The 22,385-nt window shown below is 39.6% G+C and overlaps 1 protein-coding gene across 1 annotated transcript in view; it reads left to right on the forward strand.

The window, feature by feature from the left end:
- Positions 1-2,439: 2,439 nt before the first annotated feature.
- kif11 (kinesin family member 11) overlaps positions 2,440-22,385 on the forward strand; it is a 35,350-nt gene continuing 15,404 nt past the window's right edge. Inside the window, exons 1-15 of the mRNA XM_080036228.1 lie at positions 2,440-2,561; positions 2,957-3,032; positions 4,669-4,798; positions 5,532-5,629; positions 5,739-5,817; positions 6,357-6,542; positions 7,266-7,390; positions 8,510-8,600; positions 9,363-9,508; positions 10,602-10,698; positions 11,281-11,376; positions 13,437-13,525; positions 15,799-15,886; positions 16,377-16,450; positions 18,042-18,156. Coding sequence (XP_079892354.1) covers positions 2,959-3,032; positions 4,669-4,798; positions 5,532-5,629; positions 5,739-5,817; positions 6,357-6,542; positions 7,266-7,390; positions 8,510-8,600; positions 9,363-9,508; positions 10,602-10,698; positions 11,281-11,376; positions 13,437-13,525; positions 15,799-15,886; positions 16,377-16,450; positions 18,042-18,156 — 1,488 coding nt within the window. The 5' untranslated portion in view covers positions 2,440-2,561; positions 2,957-2,958. The remainder of the gene's footprint in view (positions 2,562-2,956; positions 3,033-4,668; positions 4,799-5,531; positions 5,630-5,738; positions 5,818-6,356; positions 6,543-7,265; positions 7,391-8,509; positions 8,601-9,362; positions 9,509-10,601; positions 10,699-11,280; positions 11,377-13,436; positions 13,526-15,798; positions 15,887-16,376; positions 16,451-18,041; positions 18,157-22,385) is intronic.

A 22,385-nucleotide genomic window follows, 5' to 3' on the forward strand; every position in this document is an offset into this window, starting at 1 on the left:
TAGATAGACAGACAGACAGACAGACAGACAGACAGACAGACAGACAGACAGACAGACAGACAGACAGACAGACAGACAGACAGACAGACAGACAGACAGACAGACAGACAGACAGACAGACAGACAGACAGACAGACAGACAGACAGACAGATAGATAGATAGATAGATAGATAGATAGATAGATAGATAGATAGATAGATAGATAGATAGATAGATAGATAGATAGATAGATAGATAGATAGATAGATAGATAGATAGATAGATAGATAGACCTAGGTGGACGACCTGGTCAACTACCTGCTGGAAAGCTACAGGGGCCGAAATAGAAAATCGTAACCTCGGTTTAATGTGAGGGTAAAATATAATGTTTTTAACTTATAGATATCATCATGAAACTTTGCCAGTTGATTACTGACATTAAAACATTGACTTTTGTATTGAAGTTTGTTTAACAAATGTTTGAATATATTATGCAAATTCGGCCTATTTCCACCATATGAATATTTGCATATCTTTAAAAAACAAAATCTAGATGTTGGATAAAGTCAGAGTTAAAATCTTTATTGCATTTTGACAACGGGACGGGGTCTCCTCCCCTTAATGCAAAGGGTGTGAGGGTGGGAGGGGGGGGGGGGCGGGCAGCGCACCAAAAATGAATGGCAAAATCGTATTGTGGCGAAAAATATATGACATCCGTAGTGATAAGGAATTGCCATTGATGGTAAAAGTTAAGGGAACACCGGGGAAACAGCGCCCCCCCAAATCCCATCAGTGGCCGAAAATATATTACATCCGTAGTGATAAGGACTACCACAGAGAATGAATGGGAAAAGTTAAGGTTTTTAGGGAACAAGTAAGTGAAAAAGTATAACCTATGTTCTGACACACTGGACATCCACAGAAGACCCGGGTTAGAATCCAGCCCGGGTCGTTCTCTGCATGTCATTCCCCTCTCTGACACATTTCATCTCTGTCTCTCCACACTGTCTAATAAAGCATGGAAAATGCGAAAAAATAATCTTTTAAAAAAAGTGGACGTCATCATCAGAGTCTATGGACAACCAGAGAGAGAGAGAGAGAGAGAGAGAGAGAGAGAGAGAGAGAGAGAGAGAGAGAGAGAGAGAGAGAGAGAGAGTGTGTGTGTCATGGACCTATTATAAAAGGTGTGTGAGTGTGTGTGTGTGTGTGTATGTCATGGACTTATTATAAAAAATGTGTGTGTGTGTGTGTGTGTGTCAGGAAAGGGCAACCCCCTCTCCCACCTCGGGGGGGCTGAGTGGGTGGACGGTCCAGATGGAATGCAGCTCCACGCGCTCACTTCACACACATCAAACACACAATGAGTCATGAAAAAAATATTAGAATATTTTTGGTTTTTATTTTTCTTAGCGTTCTAGGCTTATACTGGGTTTATTATCCAGGTTCTAGGCTTATTTCATCTAATTTTATTTATTTTTTTGCTGTATTTTATATACTTTATTTAAATGAATTTATATTCATTTTTATCCTATTTTATTTCGGTTTTCTCTGACCGTTACATGTTATCCTTATTGTGTATGCTCGTCGTCACTGTTGATGAGCGAAAACTTAGAATCTTTAGAGTGGAAATAAAGGTTATTGATTGATTGATTGATCGATTGGTTTATTTCTTTTTACTCTATCTGTTCATACGTTCTTTTTTGGATTGGAGGGTTAAAATATAGCATTTTATGAAAATGTTTGTAGAATTTGTGCATCTACATTTTTTATGTGTATGAATATATCAAATGAAAAATCCTTTCTTTAATGTGAAATAGCCTACTGCAGGTAAAATATATTGTTTTAATTTTTCAGACCTGTGCATATTCTTTTTTGATCTATAAAATGAAAAAAAAGGTTGTATCCAAAGTCTGTTCTGTTAAACTTCAGACTCCAATATGTTGTGAAAACGAAATAAGTATTTTGAATCTGGCTTTATCCAACGTCTAGATTTTTTTTTAAAGAGATAGCAAAATGTACCACATAGGCCTAATTAGTAGCCTACGATATTGCCTAATTTGTATATTTATTTAAACCTTTCAAGAAAGTTATAATACAAAAAAAATATTATTTTAATTTAACTAATCAACTGGCAAAGTTTCACGATGATAGCTATACGTTAAAAATATTACCCTATTCAAATAAAATAAATAATAGCATTTTTTTTCTTGCCCACTGTATGCTTCTTCATAAAATGTTAACAAATGTCGCCACCTGGTGGAAATACGGCGCAATTTATATTATTTTGTCAACTCCCATGATGCACCGCGTCACAGCGTTCTGACATTCTGACCAATCGCGTCGTTTGTTTGGCCGTGTCCTGTTATGTCATTGGTGGAGCGAAATTTTAAAGTACGTTTGAAATATTTGATCGTTTGCGAGGTTAATTTTTTCGACTAGCGCCAACACTGTGGAAAGAGGGATAAACTGTGTCGTCAGAGGAGGCTAAACATACAAATATAACGCTTTTAAAACATATTTGTAAGGGAAATATCAACCGGATAATCTTCTAGAGGGAGAGACAGTTGTAACCGTTTGTCGGGTAAGTTAGTTTTGAATTTTAACGCCTATTTAACGACTATTTTGCTTGTCGGCTAGCGCTTCTTATGCAAATTTTTAGCCTGCATTTACATTTATATCTTTTCTTTTAATGTAAAATGAGCCGTTTTCATAGCCTTAGGTTAACTTTAATCGTGTCAGGAATGTCTTTTTAGTTGTGTATGTGCTTATTTTAAGCTAGGCTATTAAACTGACATCGGTGCATGAGTGTGTGTGGGTGAATGTGGTAAGAAATGTAAAGCGCTTTGGGGCTGAGAAAATTGGCAAAAAAGCGCTATATAGGTCAAGTACCATTTACCATTTGTATGTGCTTATTTTAAGGTAGGCTATATAATATATGTAACTTTGTTTTTATTCATTTTTTTTTCCATATTACAGCCATGGCGTCATATAACTCTAGCGGGATTAAACGAGACGAAAAGGGAAGAAATATCCAAGTCGTTGTACGATGCAGGTAAGTGTGTGGACAATAACACACTATAATTCCTTTTTATTTTGATATTTAAGAGTTATTTAGCCTGTGTCACAAGCTAAGGGTCACCTACAATCATGGGAAAATGTAGGGTTAGACAGTGAGACCATAAAACACTCTTTCTGCCTTTTCTCAGGCTAGGATGAACCGATTTCTAACGTGTTTGCACATTTATACTACATAGGATCTCAGAGTTCAATACACCTTCATATTTCCACCGGTGAAGTAGGTCTTTAAACACATTTTTACAGTGTCAAATAACCTTGCGGCATCTTCTACAATCCACTCTACTTTTTAAAATATTTATATTACTTGTTATAAGGGTTTGCGGTGGTCATTTAAATTGTCTAAAATCTCGTCATATGTTTATAGGACATTTTCAATAAATCTCTATCGTTCATGTATGAATCGCTACAAGTATGTCAGTTTCTTTCGGTTGTACTCATAGACAAAAATCAACTTCCTTTTTTTTTTTAAAGGAATACTTCACCCATACCAGGCGTTCTATCAGTATAAAATCACTATTATAATATAATGAATGAGGTTTTTCTTCCCTCAGTCTTCCCTTGGCCCAGCTGTCCTGTTAATCCTAGCCCTTACTGTGATGTCACAGTAAGGAAACTGTAGGGTTAGACAGTGAGACCATAAAACACTCTTTCAGCCTTACCTCAGGATGAACCAATTAATTATTTTTTTGCACATTTATACTAAATAGGATCTCAGAGTTCAACACACCTTCATATTCCAACCGGTGAAGTAGGTCTTTAAACACATTTTTCAAGGAGTTTTTGAACTGAAGTAATGTATCTATCAATGACCTTTGTTTCAACTCGAGAAAGAGGCTGAGGTTTCCCTTCATTTACAGTTACGACGATCAAGATGTCAGACTTACACCCGATAAACAAGGATAAAAACGAAAATAAAAATGATACAAACATAGAATTTAATACGATAAAATCAAGAAATTCTGCTTAAAACTGTTAGTGAGATGTGCAAATTCAGAAATCATAGTTTTAAATTTAAAAAACAACTATTTGTGAAAAAGTTTAACAAAGCAAATTTTATACAATTATATATTATGTGAAAACAATGTACAAATATTGTAATAGTATAATGATATAAAATACACTCTATGGACACGCTCTCAGGATGTGGGATTTATCTTTCAATTTAAAAATAATCTTATTCCAATACTTTAGGGAAATGTTTCAGATTAAGGCTTCAAATTGCTATTAGTCTGTCTGTTCATTGATGTGCAGGTGATGTTATTCTCATCTTTCTGGTTTTGTTTTTTGTGTGTGTGTGTGTGTGTGTGTGCTGTCTATGTTTGTCTGTGTGTGTCTGCTCTGCATGTGTGTGTGTGTCTGTCTCCATATTTTTATTTGTGTGTGTGCTCGTGTGTGTGTGTGTGTCTCTGTCTGTATGTCATTGTGTGTGTCTCTATGTTGCGATTTGTGCGCATGTGTGTCTGTGCATGTCTCTTTGTGTGTCTTTCTCTGTGCGCATGTCTGTATGTGTTCGGCGTGTGTGTCTCTGTCTCTGTGTGTATATGTCTCTATGTGTGTCTGTCTGCTCTGTGCGTGTGTGTGTGTGTGTCTCTTTGTGTGTGTGTTTTTAGGCCTTTCAACACGATGGAGCGTAAAACGTCTCACGGCGTCATCGACTGTGACAATCACAGGAAAGAGGTTGCCGTGAGAACCGGAGGACTCAACGACAAAGCAGCTAGAAAGACCTACACCTTTGATATGGTGAGTGGGTCAGACAGACACTTCTACACACCTCAGTGCGATTCTGATTATTCTAGAGTTGGTAGAGATATTTTAAATAGATCAGTGTTGTCTGAAAATAAGCTTTGCCGTTAAAGATAACCTTTATGGGGCTGCTCCGGTGGTGTAGTGGATAGAGTGCATACCATATCGGCTCCGGCCCTCGTTGCAGTGGCCGCGGGTTCAAATCCGACCCGTGGACCTTTACTGCAGGTCATTCTCTCTCTCTCTCTCTCTCTCTCTCTCTCTCTCTGTGTCTCTCTCTGTGTGTGTGTGTGTGTGTGTGTGTGTGTGTGTGTGTGTGTGTGTGTGTGTGTGTCTCTCTCTCTCTCTCTCTCTCTCTCTCTCTCTCTCTCTCTCTCTCTCTCTCTCTCTCTCTGTGTCTGTCTGTCTCCCCATTTCAACTCGGTACTGTCTAATAAAGCTTGAGTGCTAAATTCTACAGTGATTTAGGCCAGTGCTGAGCATATTCAAAACACTTATCTAAATGCAGAAGTTAAATGTAATGGAAGAACGGTCCCGTTTTCAGCTAGACCATTGTCGTGTAAACACAGGTGTAAATGATGATGCCGATCAAAAGAGCTCTGCGCGACCTTCTTTCTTTGCTTCTAGACCAAATGTCAACATGCCTCCGTGAGTGGGTTCAATCCCTCAGTACAGCAAATGTTTAGTGTAATATTATAATTGTAATCATTTATTTTATTTTTCTTTGCAGGTTTTTCCTCCGGCTGCCAAACAGATTGACGTGTACAGGAGCGTCGTTTGCCCCATTCTGGACGAGGTCATCATGGGATACAACTGCACCGTCTTCGCGTAAGTTCAGAAAAATTCAAGTCTTAATTTCTGAACTGAACTGAACTGTTACTGTGTTTTAATTCATATGAAGTACGCTTTTAAATGATAGTTTTTTTCTCTTGTGTAGTTATGGTCAGACGGGAACAGGGAAGACCTTCACCATGGAGGGAGAGAGAAGTCCCAATGAGCAGTTCACCTGGGAAGAGGTGAGTTTGGTTTAAATCTGACTAATTATATTTAAATTTGTATTTCTTTATTAAAAACCAAAAATCTATTTAATTTTTACAACATTTAAGTGCCCAAATTTCTTACAAAACAGATTTTGGATACGGCCTTATTTCATTTTATAAATAAAAAATTACTTAAAGGCCTACTTCACCGGTTTGAATATGAAGGTGTATTGAATTCTGAGATCCTATGTAGTATAAATGTGCGAAAAAAATTGAAATCGGTTCATTCTAGCCTGAGAAAAGGCAGAAAGAGTGTTTTTTTTTAACCCTATATTTCTCTTTCTCGTGACATCGCAGAAAGAGAAATATAGGGTTAAAAAAAAACTTACTTTGTAAATATTACTGTGATGTCTTTTACTGTGACATCACAGTAATATTTATGTATATAGTGTATCTTAGGCATCTATGTTGTTTTGTATTGTATCTTGTACAGCACAGTCTTTGGTCAACTGATGCTGTTTTTAAATGTGCAATAGAAATAACCTTGACCTTGCCCTTTCTGTGTATCTTCCCAGGACCCTCTTGCGGGCATCATCCCCAGAACGCTGCACCAGATCTTTGAGAAGCTGTCTGAGAACGGGACGGAGTTTTCGGTCAAAGTTTCTCTGCTGGAGATTTACAACGAGGAGCTCTTCGACCTGCTCAGCCCCTCGGAGGACGTGACCGAGAGGCTGCAGCTGTTTGACGACCCACGAAACAAGGTAAGAGTGTTTGTGGGGTGGGGGGGGGGGGTGTTTGTGGGTCTGTGTTTGTGTGTGGGGTGGGGGGGTGTGTGTTTGTGGGTGGGTGTGGGTCCGTGTGTCTGTCTGTCTGTGTGTGTGTGTGTGTGTGTGTGTGTTGGTCTGTGCCTGTGTGTGTGGGGTGTGTAGGTTTGTGAGTGTGTAGGTTTGTGTTTGTGGGTCTGTTTGTGTGTGTGTTTGTGGATCCGTGTGTTTGTGGGTCCGTGTGGGAGGGCGGGGGGGTCTGTGTGTGTTTGTTTGTTTGTGCGTGCGTGTGTGTGTGTGTGTGTGTGTGTAATGGTCAATTAATGGTTTCTTGATAAGATGGCGTTAGTGAAAGCTGGTGATGACTGGTTGGGTTATATAGGGGGTGGAAGTTACTTAAATTAAAGGTGTAGTCAGTGTATTCTGGAGAACGCTTGTTGTCAAAATCACTTCACAGGGATGCAGAAACTCCCCGAAGCGCAGCTCTGCAAAGATTTAAAAAAGTTAATTATTACTAATAGGAAAATTGATTGATTGATTGTCTTTTATTTCGAACATGCAAGCAATAAAATATGTCTAATGGGTGTGGTTTCTATGTGGTTATATTGTTTTATATGTGAAATAAACTAAACTGAACATACGTGTGTGTGTGTGTGTGTGTGTGTGTGTGTGTGTGTGTGTGTGTGTGTGTGTGTGTGTGTGTCTGTGTGTGTGTTACAGCGCAGCGTGGTGGTCAGAGGTCTGGAGGAAGTGACTGTTCACAACAAAGATGAAGTTTATCAGATTCTGGAGCGAGGATCGGCCAAGAGACGCACAGCTTCTACGCTCATGAACGCTTATTCCAGGTACCAGACACTACAGACACTACAGACCAAGCACGACAGACACTACAGACCAGACACGACAGACCAAGCACTACAGACACTCACCTACCAGGGTTATTCTAGGTACCAGACACTACAGACCAAACACGACAGACACTACAGACCAAACACGACAGACCAAGCACTACAGACACTCACCTACCAGGGTTATTCTAGGTACCAGACACTACAGACCAAACACGACAGACACTCACCTACACAGTCTTATTCCTGGTACCAAACACGACAGACACTACAGACCAAACACGACAGACACTACAGACCAAACACGACAGACACTACAGACCAAACACGACAGACACTCACCTACCAGGGTTTTTCCAGGTACCAGACACGACAGACACTACAGACCAAACACGACAGACACTCACCTACCAGGGTTTTTCCAGGTACCAGACACGACAGACACTACAGACCAAACACGACAGACACTCACCTACACAGTCTTATTCCTGGTACCAAACACGACAGACCCTACAGACCAAACACGACAGACACTACAGACCAAACACGACAGACACTCGCCTACCAGGGTTTTTCCTGGCTCAGAATGAGCCTTTGGGGGGTAAGAAAACGGAACAACTTTTTGGGGGTCGGGGCTGAAACAGTAAAGGCGAAACGTTTGTGAATTTTAGGAGTGGGTTGGGGTTGAGAAAGAATGATCATTTTATACTGCAATATTTATATATGTAAATACGGTTTTAAAGTTTTACACATTTTTATATTTTAATCAGTTTTTGTTCAATCGAAAAATACACTTAATTTTCGAGCCTCTACCTCATAATTGTTTAAATGTGTGACATCACAGAAAGAGAAATGTAGGGTTAGACAGTGAGACCATAAAACACTCTTTCTGCCTTTTCTCAGGCTAGGATGAACCGATTTTTTTTTGCACATTTATGTATAGGATCTCAGAATTCAATACACCTTCATATTCCCACCGGTGAAGTAGGTCTTTAACTTTGTGCCATGACAATAAAGAGAGGTTCTGATTCTGAAATACGTCATTAACGATCTTTATTACTTTTTTAATATTTTATAACATTTGCCTTTGTCCCCCTCTGTGGTTTCTCTGTGTAGCCGTTCCCACTCTGTGTTCTCGGTCACAATCCACATGAAGGAGATAACGATGGACGGAGAGGAGCTGGTGAAGATCGGGAAACTCAACCTGGTAAATATGGTTTATGTTCAACACGAGAAACTATATTTTAACATCTTAAATTTAAAGGCAGTGATTCTGGAGAACGCTTGGAGTCTTAAATCACTTTTGATCAAAATCAGTGAATATCTCCTCATGATCCGCTACCTGTCCGTACTGCGTGTGCACTGGGGAAAACAATCTGTTGGTGAATACACAGCCTAGGCTCTGTAAACGGGCATGTTGCTAGTTATGGTGGGCCCTTTTTGTTTACAGTACATACCAGTTTAGAGAGCACCAGATTTTTTCAGTGCACAAACACAGTACAGACAGGCAGCGGATCATGAGGAGATATTTGCAGATTTTTGGCAAAAAGCTGTGATTAAAAGACAATTTTATTTGTATTTTTTTCACAAATTGACAACAAGGGGGCGCCCTTAGCTCAGTTGGTAGGGCGTCACCCCCCCCATGGGCCTCGGCCAGCAGCGGACCCGGGTTTGATTCCAGCCCGCGGTCGTTCTCTGCATGTCACTCCCCTCTCTGCCCCATTTCAACTCTGTCTCTGCACTATCAATAAAGCATAGAAATATCTTAAAAAAATATATATATATAATAAAAATTGACAACAATGCTTTTTGGAATTAGATGAATTTTGAGACATCACAGCATTAAAGCCTTCATCTCTCTCCCTCCCTCCCTCCCTCTCTCTCTCTCTCTCTCTCTCTCTCTCTCTCTCTCTCTCTCTCTCTCTCTCTCTCTCTCCTCTCCCTCTCCCCCCCCCCCCCCCCCCCCTAGGTGGACCTCGCGGGCAGTGAGAACATCGGGCGTTCTGGTGCGGTGGATAAACGAGCTCGAGAAGCAGGAAACATCAACCAGTCTCTGCTCACGCTGGGCCGAGTCATCACCGCTCTGGTGGAGAAAAGGCCTCACATACCATACAGGTACAAGCACGGTTCATTCATACATTTCTTTTACATTTAATTTGTTGAAACCCTGCAAGATATGGTTTTTATAAAAATTCCTAAAAAATAAAGGTTAGTGAGGGCCATTTAGATTATTTTCTTTAACCGGTAACCAACACGAATTAACTAGTTATTAACCATTACGCTTTTTACATCCAAGGACTGGTATATTCCCTTTTAAAACAATTCAGGTACAAGTAGCTGATAGTATTAACCAGTTCTAGATCTTCCTAGCAGTTATAACAGTGTATGGACATCCCTAATACAGGTACACGCACGGTTTATATGTGGAATACCAAATGTTTTGTCAGTCATTGTGATTTAATTCAATGTAATCTTGAAACATTTTGTGTTGAGCCAGAAACTACAACAAATAGACTATAGTTGAAGTTGAAATTTAGGTTTTACCTGACAATAATACCATGTTACAGGGGAGAATTTGGGGGGGGGGATTTAAATTGCTCACAAATTGGATATTGATATATATATATATATATTCCCAGTTTCCCCACACAAAAATACCTCCCAAAACATGTCAGTTTTCCGCTTTGCTTTTTGTTTTTTCACCTCCCCTTTTTTCTTTTTTTTCTTTTCTCCCACAATATGTTTATTGTTTTCTCCACAAAACACACAACCAAACATCCGCACCATCACACAAGGACACAAACCAAGACATACAAAAAAAAAACTTTGGCCGCCCTTAGCTCAGTTGGTAGGGCGTCCCCCCCCGGGCCGGGCCCAGCAGCGGACCCGGGTTCGATTCCAGCCCGCGGTCAATCTCTGCATGTCACTCCCCTCTCTGCCCCATTTCAACTCTGTATCTCTGCACTCTGTCAATAAAGCATAAAAAATGCCCCCAAAAAAAAACTATAAATAATAATACTTTATACCATGTTACCTCCCTTTCATTGTTTGTAGCTCTTCTCTTAAACTGATGAACTCAAAGTTTGTCATTGTGACTGCTGATATATCTGTTATAGTAATAATAATAATGTTTTATATATTTCCCTGGATGACTTGTGGGTCCATTTTTAAATAAACAGTTGTGTAATGTGTGTCGTCTCCCCCACAGAGAGTCCAAACTGACCAGGATTCTGCAGGATTCTCTGGGAGGAAGAACCAAAACCTCCATCATCGCCACGGTGTCTCCTTCCTCAAGCAACCTGGAAGTACGTCAATCTATACTGTCTAATATCTCTACTGTCTAATATCTATACTGTCTAATGTCTCTACTGTCTAATATCTCTACTGTCTAATATCTCTACTGTCGAATATCTCTACTGTCGAATATCTCTACTGTCGAATATCTCTACTGTCGAATGTCTCTACTGTCTAATATCTATACAGTCTAATATCTCTACTGTCTAATATCTCTACTGTCTAATATCTCTACTGTCGAATATCTCTACTGTCTAATGTCTCTACTGTCGAATATCTCTACTGTCTAATATCTCTACTGTCTAATATCTCTACTGTCTAATATCTCTACTGTCTAATATCTCTACTGTCTAATATCTCTACTGTCTAATATCTCTACTGTCTAATATCTATACTGTCTAATATCTCTACTGGTTCTGTGAAATATTTAAACTATTTGTCTTGCTTAGCTTCATTCAGTAAAGACTCTTTAGTTATTTTATTTATTTGTTTATTTGACGGGGACAATGCACAGCTCCTTGGCAGAACCAGAGTTGGCTATAAGCAGTGAAACTAATGTCTGTGTGTGTGTGTGTGTGTGTGTGTGTGTGTAGGAGACCCTGAGCACGTTGGAATACGCCAGCAGAGCCAAGAACATCATGAACAAACCTGAAGTCAACCAGAAACTCACCAAGAGAACGCTCATCAAGGTAAACTGCTTTCAAATATTTCTGAAACAGTCTCGTTTTTTTTTTTAAAGAAAGCCAACACCAGATCCCAAATTAAACTGCGAACGAATGAACAAACACACACACATGAAGGGATCCACTCACTCACTCACTCACTTACTCACTCAGAGACACACTCACAGACGGAGACATGGGTTGCGTTCCGAATCACATACTCTTTCTTTTTTCTATTCTACATACTACATCCGACGATAAAAAGAATCTAGTTAGGATGCAGTAGGCATACTATTGGGACATACTTTACTCTCTTATTTCATCATAACATTGCGCCTTGATCTTGCCTCTTGCTTTTATATCCGTCGCATCCCCGTTTGTTTTCATATGGAGGCTTCGTCGATGTGATGTCACTTCACGTGCGCACTGGATTGTGGGTCAGAATCGCCCAAATAGGATGCACTTTTCAACACTAACAATCTTGGCCGCATGAAGTAGGACATCCGGGTACTTCTAACCATCCTAAATCTGGCCACAAGAATCGGGACATCCTAAATCTTCTTTCTACATACTATATAGTAGAAAGTATGCGATTCGGAACGCAACCATGCTTTCACTCTCACACACACACACAGTCTCCTGGAACTCTAGCGTCATGACTTTGTCCACGGGGAACTTTTAAATATTTTCTGAAACAGTCTTGATTATTTAATAAAGCCAGAACCGAATCCCATTTAAATTTGCTGTGAAGCTGAATCCATAGCTTACACAGTGATACGCGTAGGGATAAAGTCATAACAACTACAGCTGCAACGATTAATCGACGAATCGATTATTAATCGATTATTAAAATAATCGCCAACTATTTTGATAATCGATTAATCGTTTTGAGTAATTTTTATATAAAAAATTTCCAAATTCTCTGATTTCAGCTTCTCAAATGTAAATATTTTCTGGTTTCTTTAATCCTATTATGATAGTAAACTGAAATATCTGTGTGTTTTGGACATAACAATACATTTGAGGACGTCAACATGGGCTTTAGAAAATTGATCAAAATTTTTCACCATTTTCTGACATTTTACGGACCAAAACACTAACCGATTAATAATCGATTAATCGAAAAAATAATCGACAGATTAATCGATTATCAAAATAATCGTTAGTTGCAGCCCTAGAGACAACCCTGGGTCAAGGCTCCAGCTTCTATATGCTGTTTACCTTTCTTTGGGCTGTGGACAATTCTCTATTATATTTTGTATATTATTATATCTAAATGTTAACGGTAAAACTAAAATGTTGATTTTGTTTTTAGATTTTAAAAAGTAAGGCTAAGTGAAATAGCCAACGCATATTACTTATTTATTCACATTTATTTAAAGGTGCTCTGAGGAACTTTCAGTGTGTGTTAATTCTAGCGCCCCCCTTTGGACAAAAGCGGTAGTGTTTTTACTACGCCAGCTGTTGTTCCTGGGTGAGCGTATAACCCATGACAAAGGCATTAAGAAAAACTATTTACAAATAGCATTCTTTGCACTGATGGTCTCGTTTGCTGTTGCATGTCATTTATGATAATCAGAGGAAAAATTAGACTGTTTCAGAAATATTTAAAAGTTCCTCGTAGCTACTTTAAACCTGCAGTGTGTAGAATTTTGGGTTTTATTTCCTAGCAGATTTTGTAGAAAGTAATTATAATATCCATAAGTACATTTAATTTAGTGCATAATAGCTGAACATTTTTTTTTAATTATTTATTTTTTCCTTAGAAAGGGTCTCATATATGTCCATATTTCTGCATATTTTGGACCAAGGCCTAGTGCCGCCATCTTGAAAGTGTCATAGTTGGAATGTCATCAGGTGCATTGTTTAAAATTTAGAATTGTTCTTGTCCTTGAAGGCCACTGTAGCTTCTGTTATTATTCGAAAGGGGTGGGGTTACCCAGGGAGCGTTGCATTCTAGAACTTTGTAGAACTTTCTTGATGATGTCATATTACACACTGCACCTTTAAGTCTGATCTAAAGATAGAAATACAAACCTACACATCAGGGAAATGGTTTCAATAGCAGCGTTGTTGTGTCTGTTCAGGAATACACGGAGGAGATCGAGCGACTGAAGAGAGACCTCGCCGCCACAAGAGACAAGAACGGAGTTTATCTCTCTAATGAGAACTACGAGTAGGTCCCACACACACTCACTCACTCACTCACTCACTCACTCACTCACTCACTCACTCACTCACTCACTCACTCACTCACTCACTCACTCAAGGATGTTACATACAAAAACAAATGTCTATTTTGCCCTTGTATTTCGTAGCTTTCAATAGATCAATATTGGAATGAATGAAGGTTTTTATTTTCGGACATGTAAAACAATACAATAAAACTGCAAAAAAAAAAACAGTAACAAAAGCAAAAAATATATATATATATATTAATTTAACATGTCCAAAAAGGAGTAGGAAAAAACGTATGCTTATTTATTCCCACCCATCTCCAATAATACTCAGTTACACATCTATCCACGTTACTTTTCAATACCTTTGTGTTTCTGTCGGCACTCCTCTTGAATTCAAAGTTTCGTGGGAACAGTGTCGTTAGTAAGATGTACTTTCACATTTAGAGAAGCATGATGCAGCTTGCTTTAAGATGTGTGTAACAGATATGACTCTGTGTGTGTGTGTGTGTGTGTGTGTGTGTGTGTGTGTGTGTGTAACTGATATTAATGTATGTGTGTGTTCCTGATATTACTGTGTGTGTGTGTCAGGGATGGAAATTAACTTTTTTGCCTACCAGCCACTGTGGCAGGTAGATTTAAAAATCTACCAGCCACTCATCTTTTTTACCAGCCACTTTTTATACGCAATATCTTTTTTAATATATGCGTTAATGTTAAACAATACAATAGTAAGAATAGCTAATGAAAGTGTTTTTCATACAAATGTTTTCCATCAGAAGTCATTTGTACTGTAAGTAGGTGCTACCAAGGAACTGAGTTGCAAATTAAATGGTACACTCTTACTATATATGATACACAATACACGCCATCTTTATTTCAAAACATTGTATAATTGAACTCCATATATACTCTGGGTTCAATGCAACTTTTTTTCCCAACTGGCCCGCTTGGCCAATAGATCCGAGTTTTACTGGCCCCTTGTATATTTTCACTGGCCCTGCAGACACCTTTTTTTCATCATTTAGTCAATAATTATAATACAGTATTGAAGTTACCTTTAGATTTCTTTTTTCTTTTTAGTTAATGATATGAAATGTTGATATTGTTTATCACTTTCTCCATATGCATTAGGGATGTGAATGTGTCGACACATTGACCGCTTTTCCACTTGCGCTCAAGTCGAATTTAAAAATAGAAATCTGAAAATCAGGGAGTTATGCCGTTTTATTAATGGGAGATGTCACCGTGTCACGTCTGGTCGTGAGCGCGCTGCAGGAGCGTCACTTCTGCAAGGTGCGTGCATGAAGTAATCAGCTACACATAAGAGTCCGGTGTGGGACCATTTTTTCACTGTTGATAAAAAACAGTGCAGTGCAAAAGATGCAGCATAATGTTAAACGCTCGTCTGAGACTATGACGTTAAATCATCTAGAAACACACGATGCCTTCGTCCGAGCAAAGCAGCGTTTCACCGTGAGATCACTAGTGAGTGCGCGAGCCACCGCACGGGGAAGAACTCTGTGGTTTGAGGCTCAAATAATAACCGGGGATATTCTCCCCGTTAGCGATATCGATGGGAAAGGCTTCCCTGTTTGTATGCGATCTGATTGTATGTCTCGAGCCTTAAATACAAAGCCATGTCGGCAAACTGACTGCGCGACTCAAGGGACTGTATGTGAGCCGAATCCCTCCGTTAGTTTCTGTTTCAGCCGACACAATTAAAATCACCTCTAAGCACGGACAGCGTTTAAATAAAGCATCTCATTTGTATTACCATTAGGGCTTTGATGCAAATACTGTAACAACGGCGGCAGCTCTGCTGCTTAAAGGAAAAGCGCAGTTTTCACTTTATTTTCAGCACCTCAACCTCTGCTGTGGGAAGAAAAAAAGGGGGCAAAGTAAGTCGATTGATTTGTCGACTTATGCCTCCACACGTTAACTCGCAGATAGTATTTCCTAGCGGAGCGGATCGCGCCGTAGTTCAGTTCGACTAGAAAGGCAAAAAGAAACTGTTGAACTGTGTAGCGCCCTGTCATCATGTTCATGACGAATGTATTAAATATGCAAATTAGATCGGACCTGACTGGAAAGTATTACCCGACACAGTGGCGGGTGAAGTGACACAATTTACACGCCAGCACGCAAATCTACCCGCATTTGGCGTGTGGCGGGTGTTAATTTCCATCCCTGGTGTGTGTGTGTGTGTGTGTGTGTGTGTGTGTGTGTGTGGAACTGATATTAATGTGTGTGGAACCTGTGTGTGTTTCAGGAATATGATGACTCAGATCACAGCTAATGAAGAACATTCAGCAGAAACCGTCGACAGAATCGCAATCATGGAGGAGGAGCTAAAGAAGGTACGTGAGACTTCAACCCTCTTGATAATGGCTTCTGGACCTTTTTGCACTTTAACAAAACACGCGGGGTGTGTGTGTGTGTGTCGGGGCTGGAGCCCTGGAAGAGCCCATAAATGGCATACTTAAAGAATATATATATAATAATAATAACAATAATAATAATTTGTCGACAATTTAACAAAATGTTAACCCAAACCGTAAGAACTTATTATATAATGGAGTGAGCAAAATATTTTTCTCCAACTAGTGTCCAAATAATTCTACAATATTAGTGTTTTTATTTATTTTTCTTCCACAATATGTTTATTTAAAAAAAAAATAAGAAAATATATATTAAAAAAGTAATAATAATAATTTAAAAAAAAGGGTACATTTCTCTTATATTTTAATCTGTCATGATAAGCTTTGTTGAGCTCTGGGAGCCATACGTGATTGTCACAGTATTCGGGATAACACTCACCCTGCCCCCCCCCCCCCCCCTCTCTTCCAGGTGACCGATCTGTTTGTTGACAGTAAATCCCAACTGGAGCAATGCACCGTGGAGCTGGAGGAGAAGCAGCAAAGGTGAGGGGGACATGGGTTGCGTTCCGAATCGCATACTTTATACTATATAGTATGGTAGAAAAAAGATTTAGGATGTCCCAATTCTTGTGGCCAGATTTAGGATGGTTAGAAGTACCCGGATGTCGTACTTCATGCGGCCAAGATTGTTAGTGTTGAAAACTGCATCCTAATTGGGCGATTCTGACCCACAATCCAATGCGCACGTGAAGTGACGTCACATCGACGAAGCCTCCATATGAAAACAAACAGGGATGCGACGGATATAAAAGCAAGAGGCAAGATCAAGGTGCAATGTTATGATGAAATAAGAGAGTAAAGTATGTCCCAATAGTATGCCTACTGCATCCTAACTAGATTATTTTTATCGTCGGATGTAGTATGTAGAATAGAAAAAGGAAAGAGGAGGAGATTCAGAACGCAACCATTGTGTTAACACGTCATTTAAAGATGGAGTCGGTGATTCTGGAGAACGCTTGTTGTCAAAATCAGTGAATATCTCCTCATGATCCACTACCTGTCTGTTACTGTGTTAGCATTGAAAACAAATCCTTTGCTAATAAAAAGCCTATGCTAATGTTAATGGGGGCAACCGTGGCTCAGGTGGTTAAGCGTGTTGGCCAATGAAGGGTTGGCGGTTCGATCCCCGCCCGGCCACCAGTGTCATGGTTGTTGTGTCGTGGGCAAGACACTTCACCCACCTTGCCTCGTGTGAATGTGTATGACTGCTGTATGTTTGAGGTGGTGGTCGGAGGGGCCGTAGGCGCTGAATGGCAGCCACGCTTCCGCCAGTCTGCCTGTGGCAACTATGGTAGTTTACCACCACCAGTATGACTGTGTGTGAATGAATGGAACCTGGAACCCTGTAAAGCGTCTTTGAGTGCCTTGAAAAGCGCTATATAAATCCAATCCATCATTATTATTATCATTATTAATACTAGACCGTATAAAAGAACATTCAAGTAACAAAATGTATCATGTTAGACTAAATTAACTTTTTTGGGTGTTTTTTTTATGTACCATTATATTCATTGCCCCTGTAAAGCACTTTGAGTGGCCTTGTGTCTGAATTGTGCTATATAAATAAACTTGCCTTGCCTTGCCATATGTTTTTTCCTGATGTATTAACTGTATCATATTCCCTCTTTCCTCTGTTGGTCCAAGAGGTCTTCAAAGAGTTTATTTAGATGTTGAATGCACCATGCAGGTGAAACATGAAAAATTAGAATGTCGTGCAGAAGTTCATTTATTTCAGTAATTCAACTTAAAAGGGGAAACTAAAATATTATATAGACTCATTAGATGCAAAGTGAGATATGTCAAGCCTTTATTTGTTATAATTGTATTTATTATGGCTAACAGCTTATGAAAACCCCACATTCACAATCTCTGAAAATTGATATTTCATTAAAAAAAAAGGATTTTAAATACAGAAATGTCGGCCCTCTATAAAGTATTATCATCCATATGTACTCAGTACTTGGTTTGGGCCCCTTTTGAATGAATTCTCGCCTCAATTCCAATTCATTTTCCATGATATTCTAATTAAAGTAGTTTCACCATATAATATTCCGTCTCCTCCCTCTGTTCTCAGACTAGAGGAGACCAGTCAGGACCTGCAGCGAACCAGAGAGAAACTGAGTGAAGAAGAATTCATCTGCTCTGAGCTCCACTCAGTGCAGGAGACTCTGTACAACAAGGCCGGACAGGTAACGACCAGTCTGTTAAAATACTGCTAATGCCAGGGTTCCCGCGGATCCTTAAAAAGTCTTAAAAAGTCTTAAATTCATAAATCTAAAAATAAGGCCTTAATTAGCATTAAAAAGTCTTAAATCCATCTTTCAAAGGTCTTAAAAATGTTAACACATGGTAAGTAGGATTTTATGATTGGTCTCAAATCTAAAAATAAAAGGTAATTTTTTTTATATATAAATTGCCGAATAGTTTCACGAGAGCGGAACCAACAAAACATTTGTTTGCGGCCGTGACTCAGAGCAGACGCACGTCATTCAGGTAGCAGTAGCAGCATGAGTAGCAGTCGGCGCGCATCATGGGAAAGTGTAAATTCAACGAAACTTGGCTATCCAACAAAGGATTTTTCTGCCTGGCTGAAACCGGTACCTGGCAATTTATACGAGGCACGGTGTACATGCACAGCGCGAAACACAAAGCCTCAAAATCAAGCTGTCAACAAACGCCAGGTATTTCCCAGTTCTGTTCTACTCTCGTTTCTACCGTGCCTCCACCCCTCCATGCTCCACCTCCGATATCAACAACCGGGACAGCAGCACCAAATCTCCAGACAATGTTCGGTTGCACGCCTACTAGGGATGAGCCCGAATCCGAACAAGTGTAGGCTAATCGGAAAAGCACGGATAATGAGATCGATCCGAATAGTTTTACTTCCCGAATAGTCTCGTTATATTCGGGGAACAAATATTTATTTATTAAGCGCTAAATTGACGCAGCGCGTGCTGCCTTAACTATAGTTGCACCAATCAGCTGTTCATCTCCGCTGCCGTGGCGGAGAGGAGAAAGACCGGCTGCATGGCTCCGTTACCCGCCGTCTCTTCGCTGGAATTTTCTGCAGCCCGTGTCACCGTCAGCCCTTCCTGCCTTTCATTTATTTCAAACCTCTGAACGTGGACCATGTCTCTCTAGTAGCAGGCAGCGGGCTGTATAATGCCATTAAATAGACAAAATCGATCTTTAAATATTCGATATGTGACGCTTCGCCTGTTTAGTTCATGTCTGTTTAGAACTAAGAGATATGCTGAAAAAAGTATCATCTTTGTGCGTTGATCACTTGTAGAGCACTAAACACTGTTTCCTTATCCAAAGTAATTATTCATTGAACCAAGTTGGAAAAAAGGGAGAGATAGAGTAGAGGGAAATAAAATGGGCAAAATAGATCGATTAGATCTCGGATCGATATATCATAAAACTTTGTCGAGTTAAAAATAAAAAGGGAGAAAGAGATGAAAAAATAAAATAAAACGGACAAAGTTAATTACTGTGATGTATAGTGCTCAGACAGTTCATATAACTTATGAGAGAGAGAGAAACAGATGAAAGTACAGTATGGATAGAACTGTATCTCATAATTAATTATATGCCAATATTAAATCAATTTGATGCACTGAAGGGACAATAATTGCAAAAAAAAAAAAAAATCAGACATAAGCCTCGGCCATTTCCGCCTTCATATCCGAATACAGATACATATACAGATTATTTTGTTGGTTGAACAGATACAGATAATGACGTCTACGCTGAAAGCAGAGTTACTGTGATGTCTGAACACCGAGACAATACCTTTTTCCTTTTCTGTTGATTGCGTCGTTGGTCTTAAATTTCATTTCAAGTGGCATTAAAAAGGTCTTAAAAAGTCTTAAATTGAACTTGCATTAAGCTGTAGGAACCATGAATGCAATCACACAGTTCCCTTTAACTACAGACCAATATGTGATGTAACTTTATTTAAACAGGGACAAGTTTAAATAGAGCAAGGAGAGATGTAATAGACATTTACACACCAGAGGGTTAAAATACTGATTTCAAGTCAGCTCCCTTCAACTACAGACAAGGGGCCACTGATAATATGACTTTAAAGGTGTAGTCAGTCAGTGCGTTTCCATGGCACAACTAGATTAGATTATCACATATATCGAACAAGACACTCGAACGGACCGTGTCACTTGTCTGAGTATACATGGCCTTTCAGAAATCGGATAAATGTCTGATGCATGGCTGTCTCCACTATGCTAGGTCGCGCTGTAGCCCTTTCAACCATGCTTTCAACAAGTGGTTTTAGAGCCACGTCTGGTTCCCTTCCGGCAATAACCCATGGTGTAGCCTATCACGCGCAGGCACACAAGCGCAGAACGAGAAGTCCGATATGAGATGTCCGATCCCTGTATACATGCAGAGAGAAAGCCGACAATGAACGAATTATCTAGGTGTTCTTATCCGACTTCTCTTGTCCGTTATTGTGCCGATTTGTGTCCGAAGTAGATCGGATAAAGGTGTTTACATGCAGTTTAAAAGTCCTGTTGAGGTCTTATTCGTTTAGTTATCCGATTATAAGTCTGCATGTAAACGCACTGAGTGATTCTGGAGAACGCTTGTTGTCAAAATCAGTGAATAAGTATAGGTACAGACCAGTCCAATACCTTCAACTGAAAACCAATATGAAATGTAATGTAACTTTTTTTTAAACGGGGACAAATTACAATGTACAAAAGAAAAATTAACCTCGTTTAGAGCAAGGCGAGATCCAATAGGCAGGTACAGACCAGAGGGTTAAATACTGCTAATGAAATCTAGTCAGTTCCATTCAATTACAGACAAGAGGGCACTGATGCTGATATAATGGCCCTTTTAAAACCCCTGTAACTGTAAACCCAAATCCACTAAATCATTCTAACTATGTCATTTTGGGAGTTAGCTGCATGATAGTAAAGCATCTGAAAAGACTAAGAGTAAGGCATATTTATCAATCAAAGTTAAATATAGTGGAGTCACTCAGTGCGGTTACATGGGACATCTGTATTGGATTATCACATATACCGAACTTGCCACTCGACCGGACCGTGTCACTTGTCTGAGTATACATGGCCTTTCAGGAATCGGATAAATGTCCGATGCATGGCTGTCTCCACTATGCTAGGTGGCGCTGTAGCCCTTTCAACAAGTGGTTTTAGAGCCACGTCCGGTTCCCTTCTGACGACAACCCTACTATTTTTTACATCGTCTCCTTCCACTTCCTTGTGAAATCCTCCGCAGGGATTCTCAAGCAAGCGCAGAACGAGAACTCGTAGATCGGATAAAGGTGTTCACATGCATTTTACAAGTCCTGTTGAAGTCTTGTTCGTTTATTTACCCGATTATGAGTCTGCATGTAAACGCACTGACTGATTCTGGAGAACGCATCGTGATCTTAGCTCCTAAGTGCCGTAGTATTACCAGGCACTTCGGCACCGGCACCACGAACACACATTGGAAATGAATGGGCCGGACTGTGAACCTTGTCACCACTCTAAGCCACGCCCACATTCAAAACTAAAATGGGGAAAAAAATCTTGTTCGTAAAGGCCATCCCCCCTTGGGGGGACTGAGGGGGGGCATACACCGTGATCTCAACGGCTGGTTCCGAAGTGCCGTAGTATTACCAGCCGATATTATGAATCAACGTCATAGAAAATTACTCAATTGATCTCTCGAGTATAAAATAGTAAATGGACTTGACTTACATAGCGCTTTTATCATCATCATCCTTTATTTAAACAGGCAAAAATTGCTAAGAAACAATGTCTTAAGCAATGGCCTGGTAATAGATCAGATTCCTCAGCTCCAAAGCGCTTTACATTTCTTACCACATTCACCCATTCATACACTGATGGCAGTAGCTGCAAAATAAAAGTTAAATGATAATGAAATCTCCAACTGAATACTGCTATTTTTGTACAGACAGGTAGCAGATCATGAGGAGATATTCACTGATTTAGACCAAGCTATTTTGACAAGCTTTGACCATAATTGCTGACTCCGCCTTTACCATACATCGCTGCAAGTCAGTGAACTTTGAGTTTGTGTGTTTAGTAAACTATATTTGGCCGTTGGCTTCCTTCCCCTTCTGTCATTCGTTCCTTTTTTCTCTCTCTGTACTTTCCACATTATTAATAGAGCTGCGTGCTTTAGAAGAACATTCCAGTTAATGATCAAACTTCCCTTTTCTGAAGAGTTTTGTCTTTGTTGCACTCGACTGCTGTTAAAAATAAGACATTGATTTGCACATTACTGCAATCTTAAAGCTACAGTGTGTGTTTCTGGAGAACGTTTGTCCAAATCCCCTTTTTTTTTTTTTCTTCTTCTTTTTCAAAATCTCCCCTTGATCCGCTACCGGTCTGTACTGTGCACTGAAAAAAAATCAAGTGTT

Source organism: Ammodytes marinus (genome assembly GCF_949987685.1).
Source record: "Ammodytes marinus genome assembly, chromosome: 11".
NCBI classification, from domain to species: domain Eukaryota; kingdom Metazoa; phylum Chordata; class Actinopteri; order Uranoscopiformes; family Ammodytidae; genus Ammodytes; species Ammodytes marinus.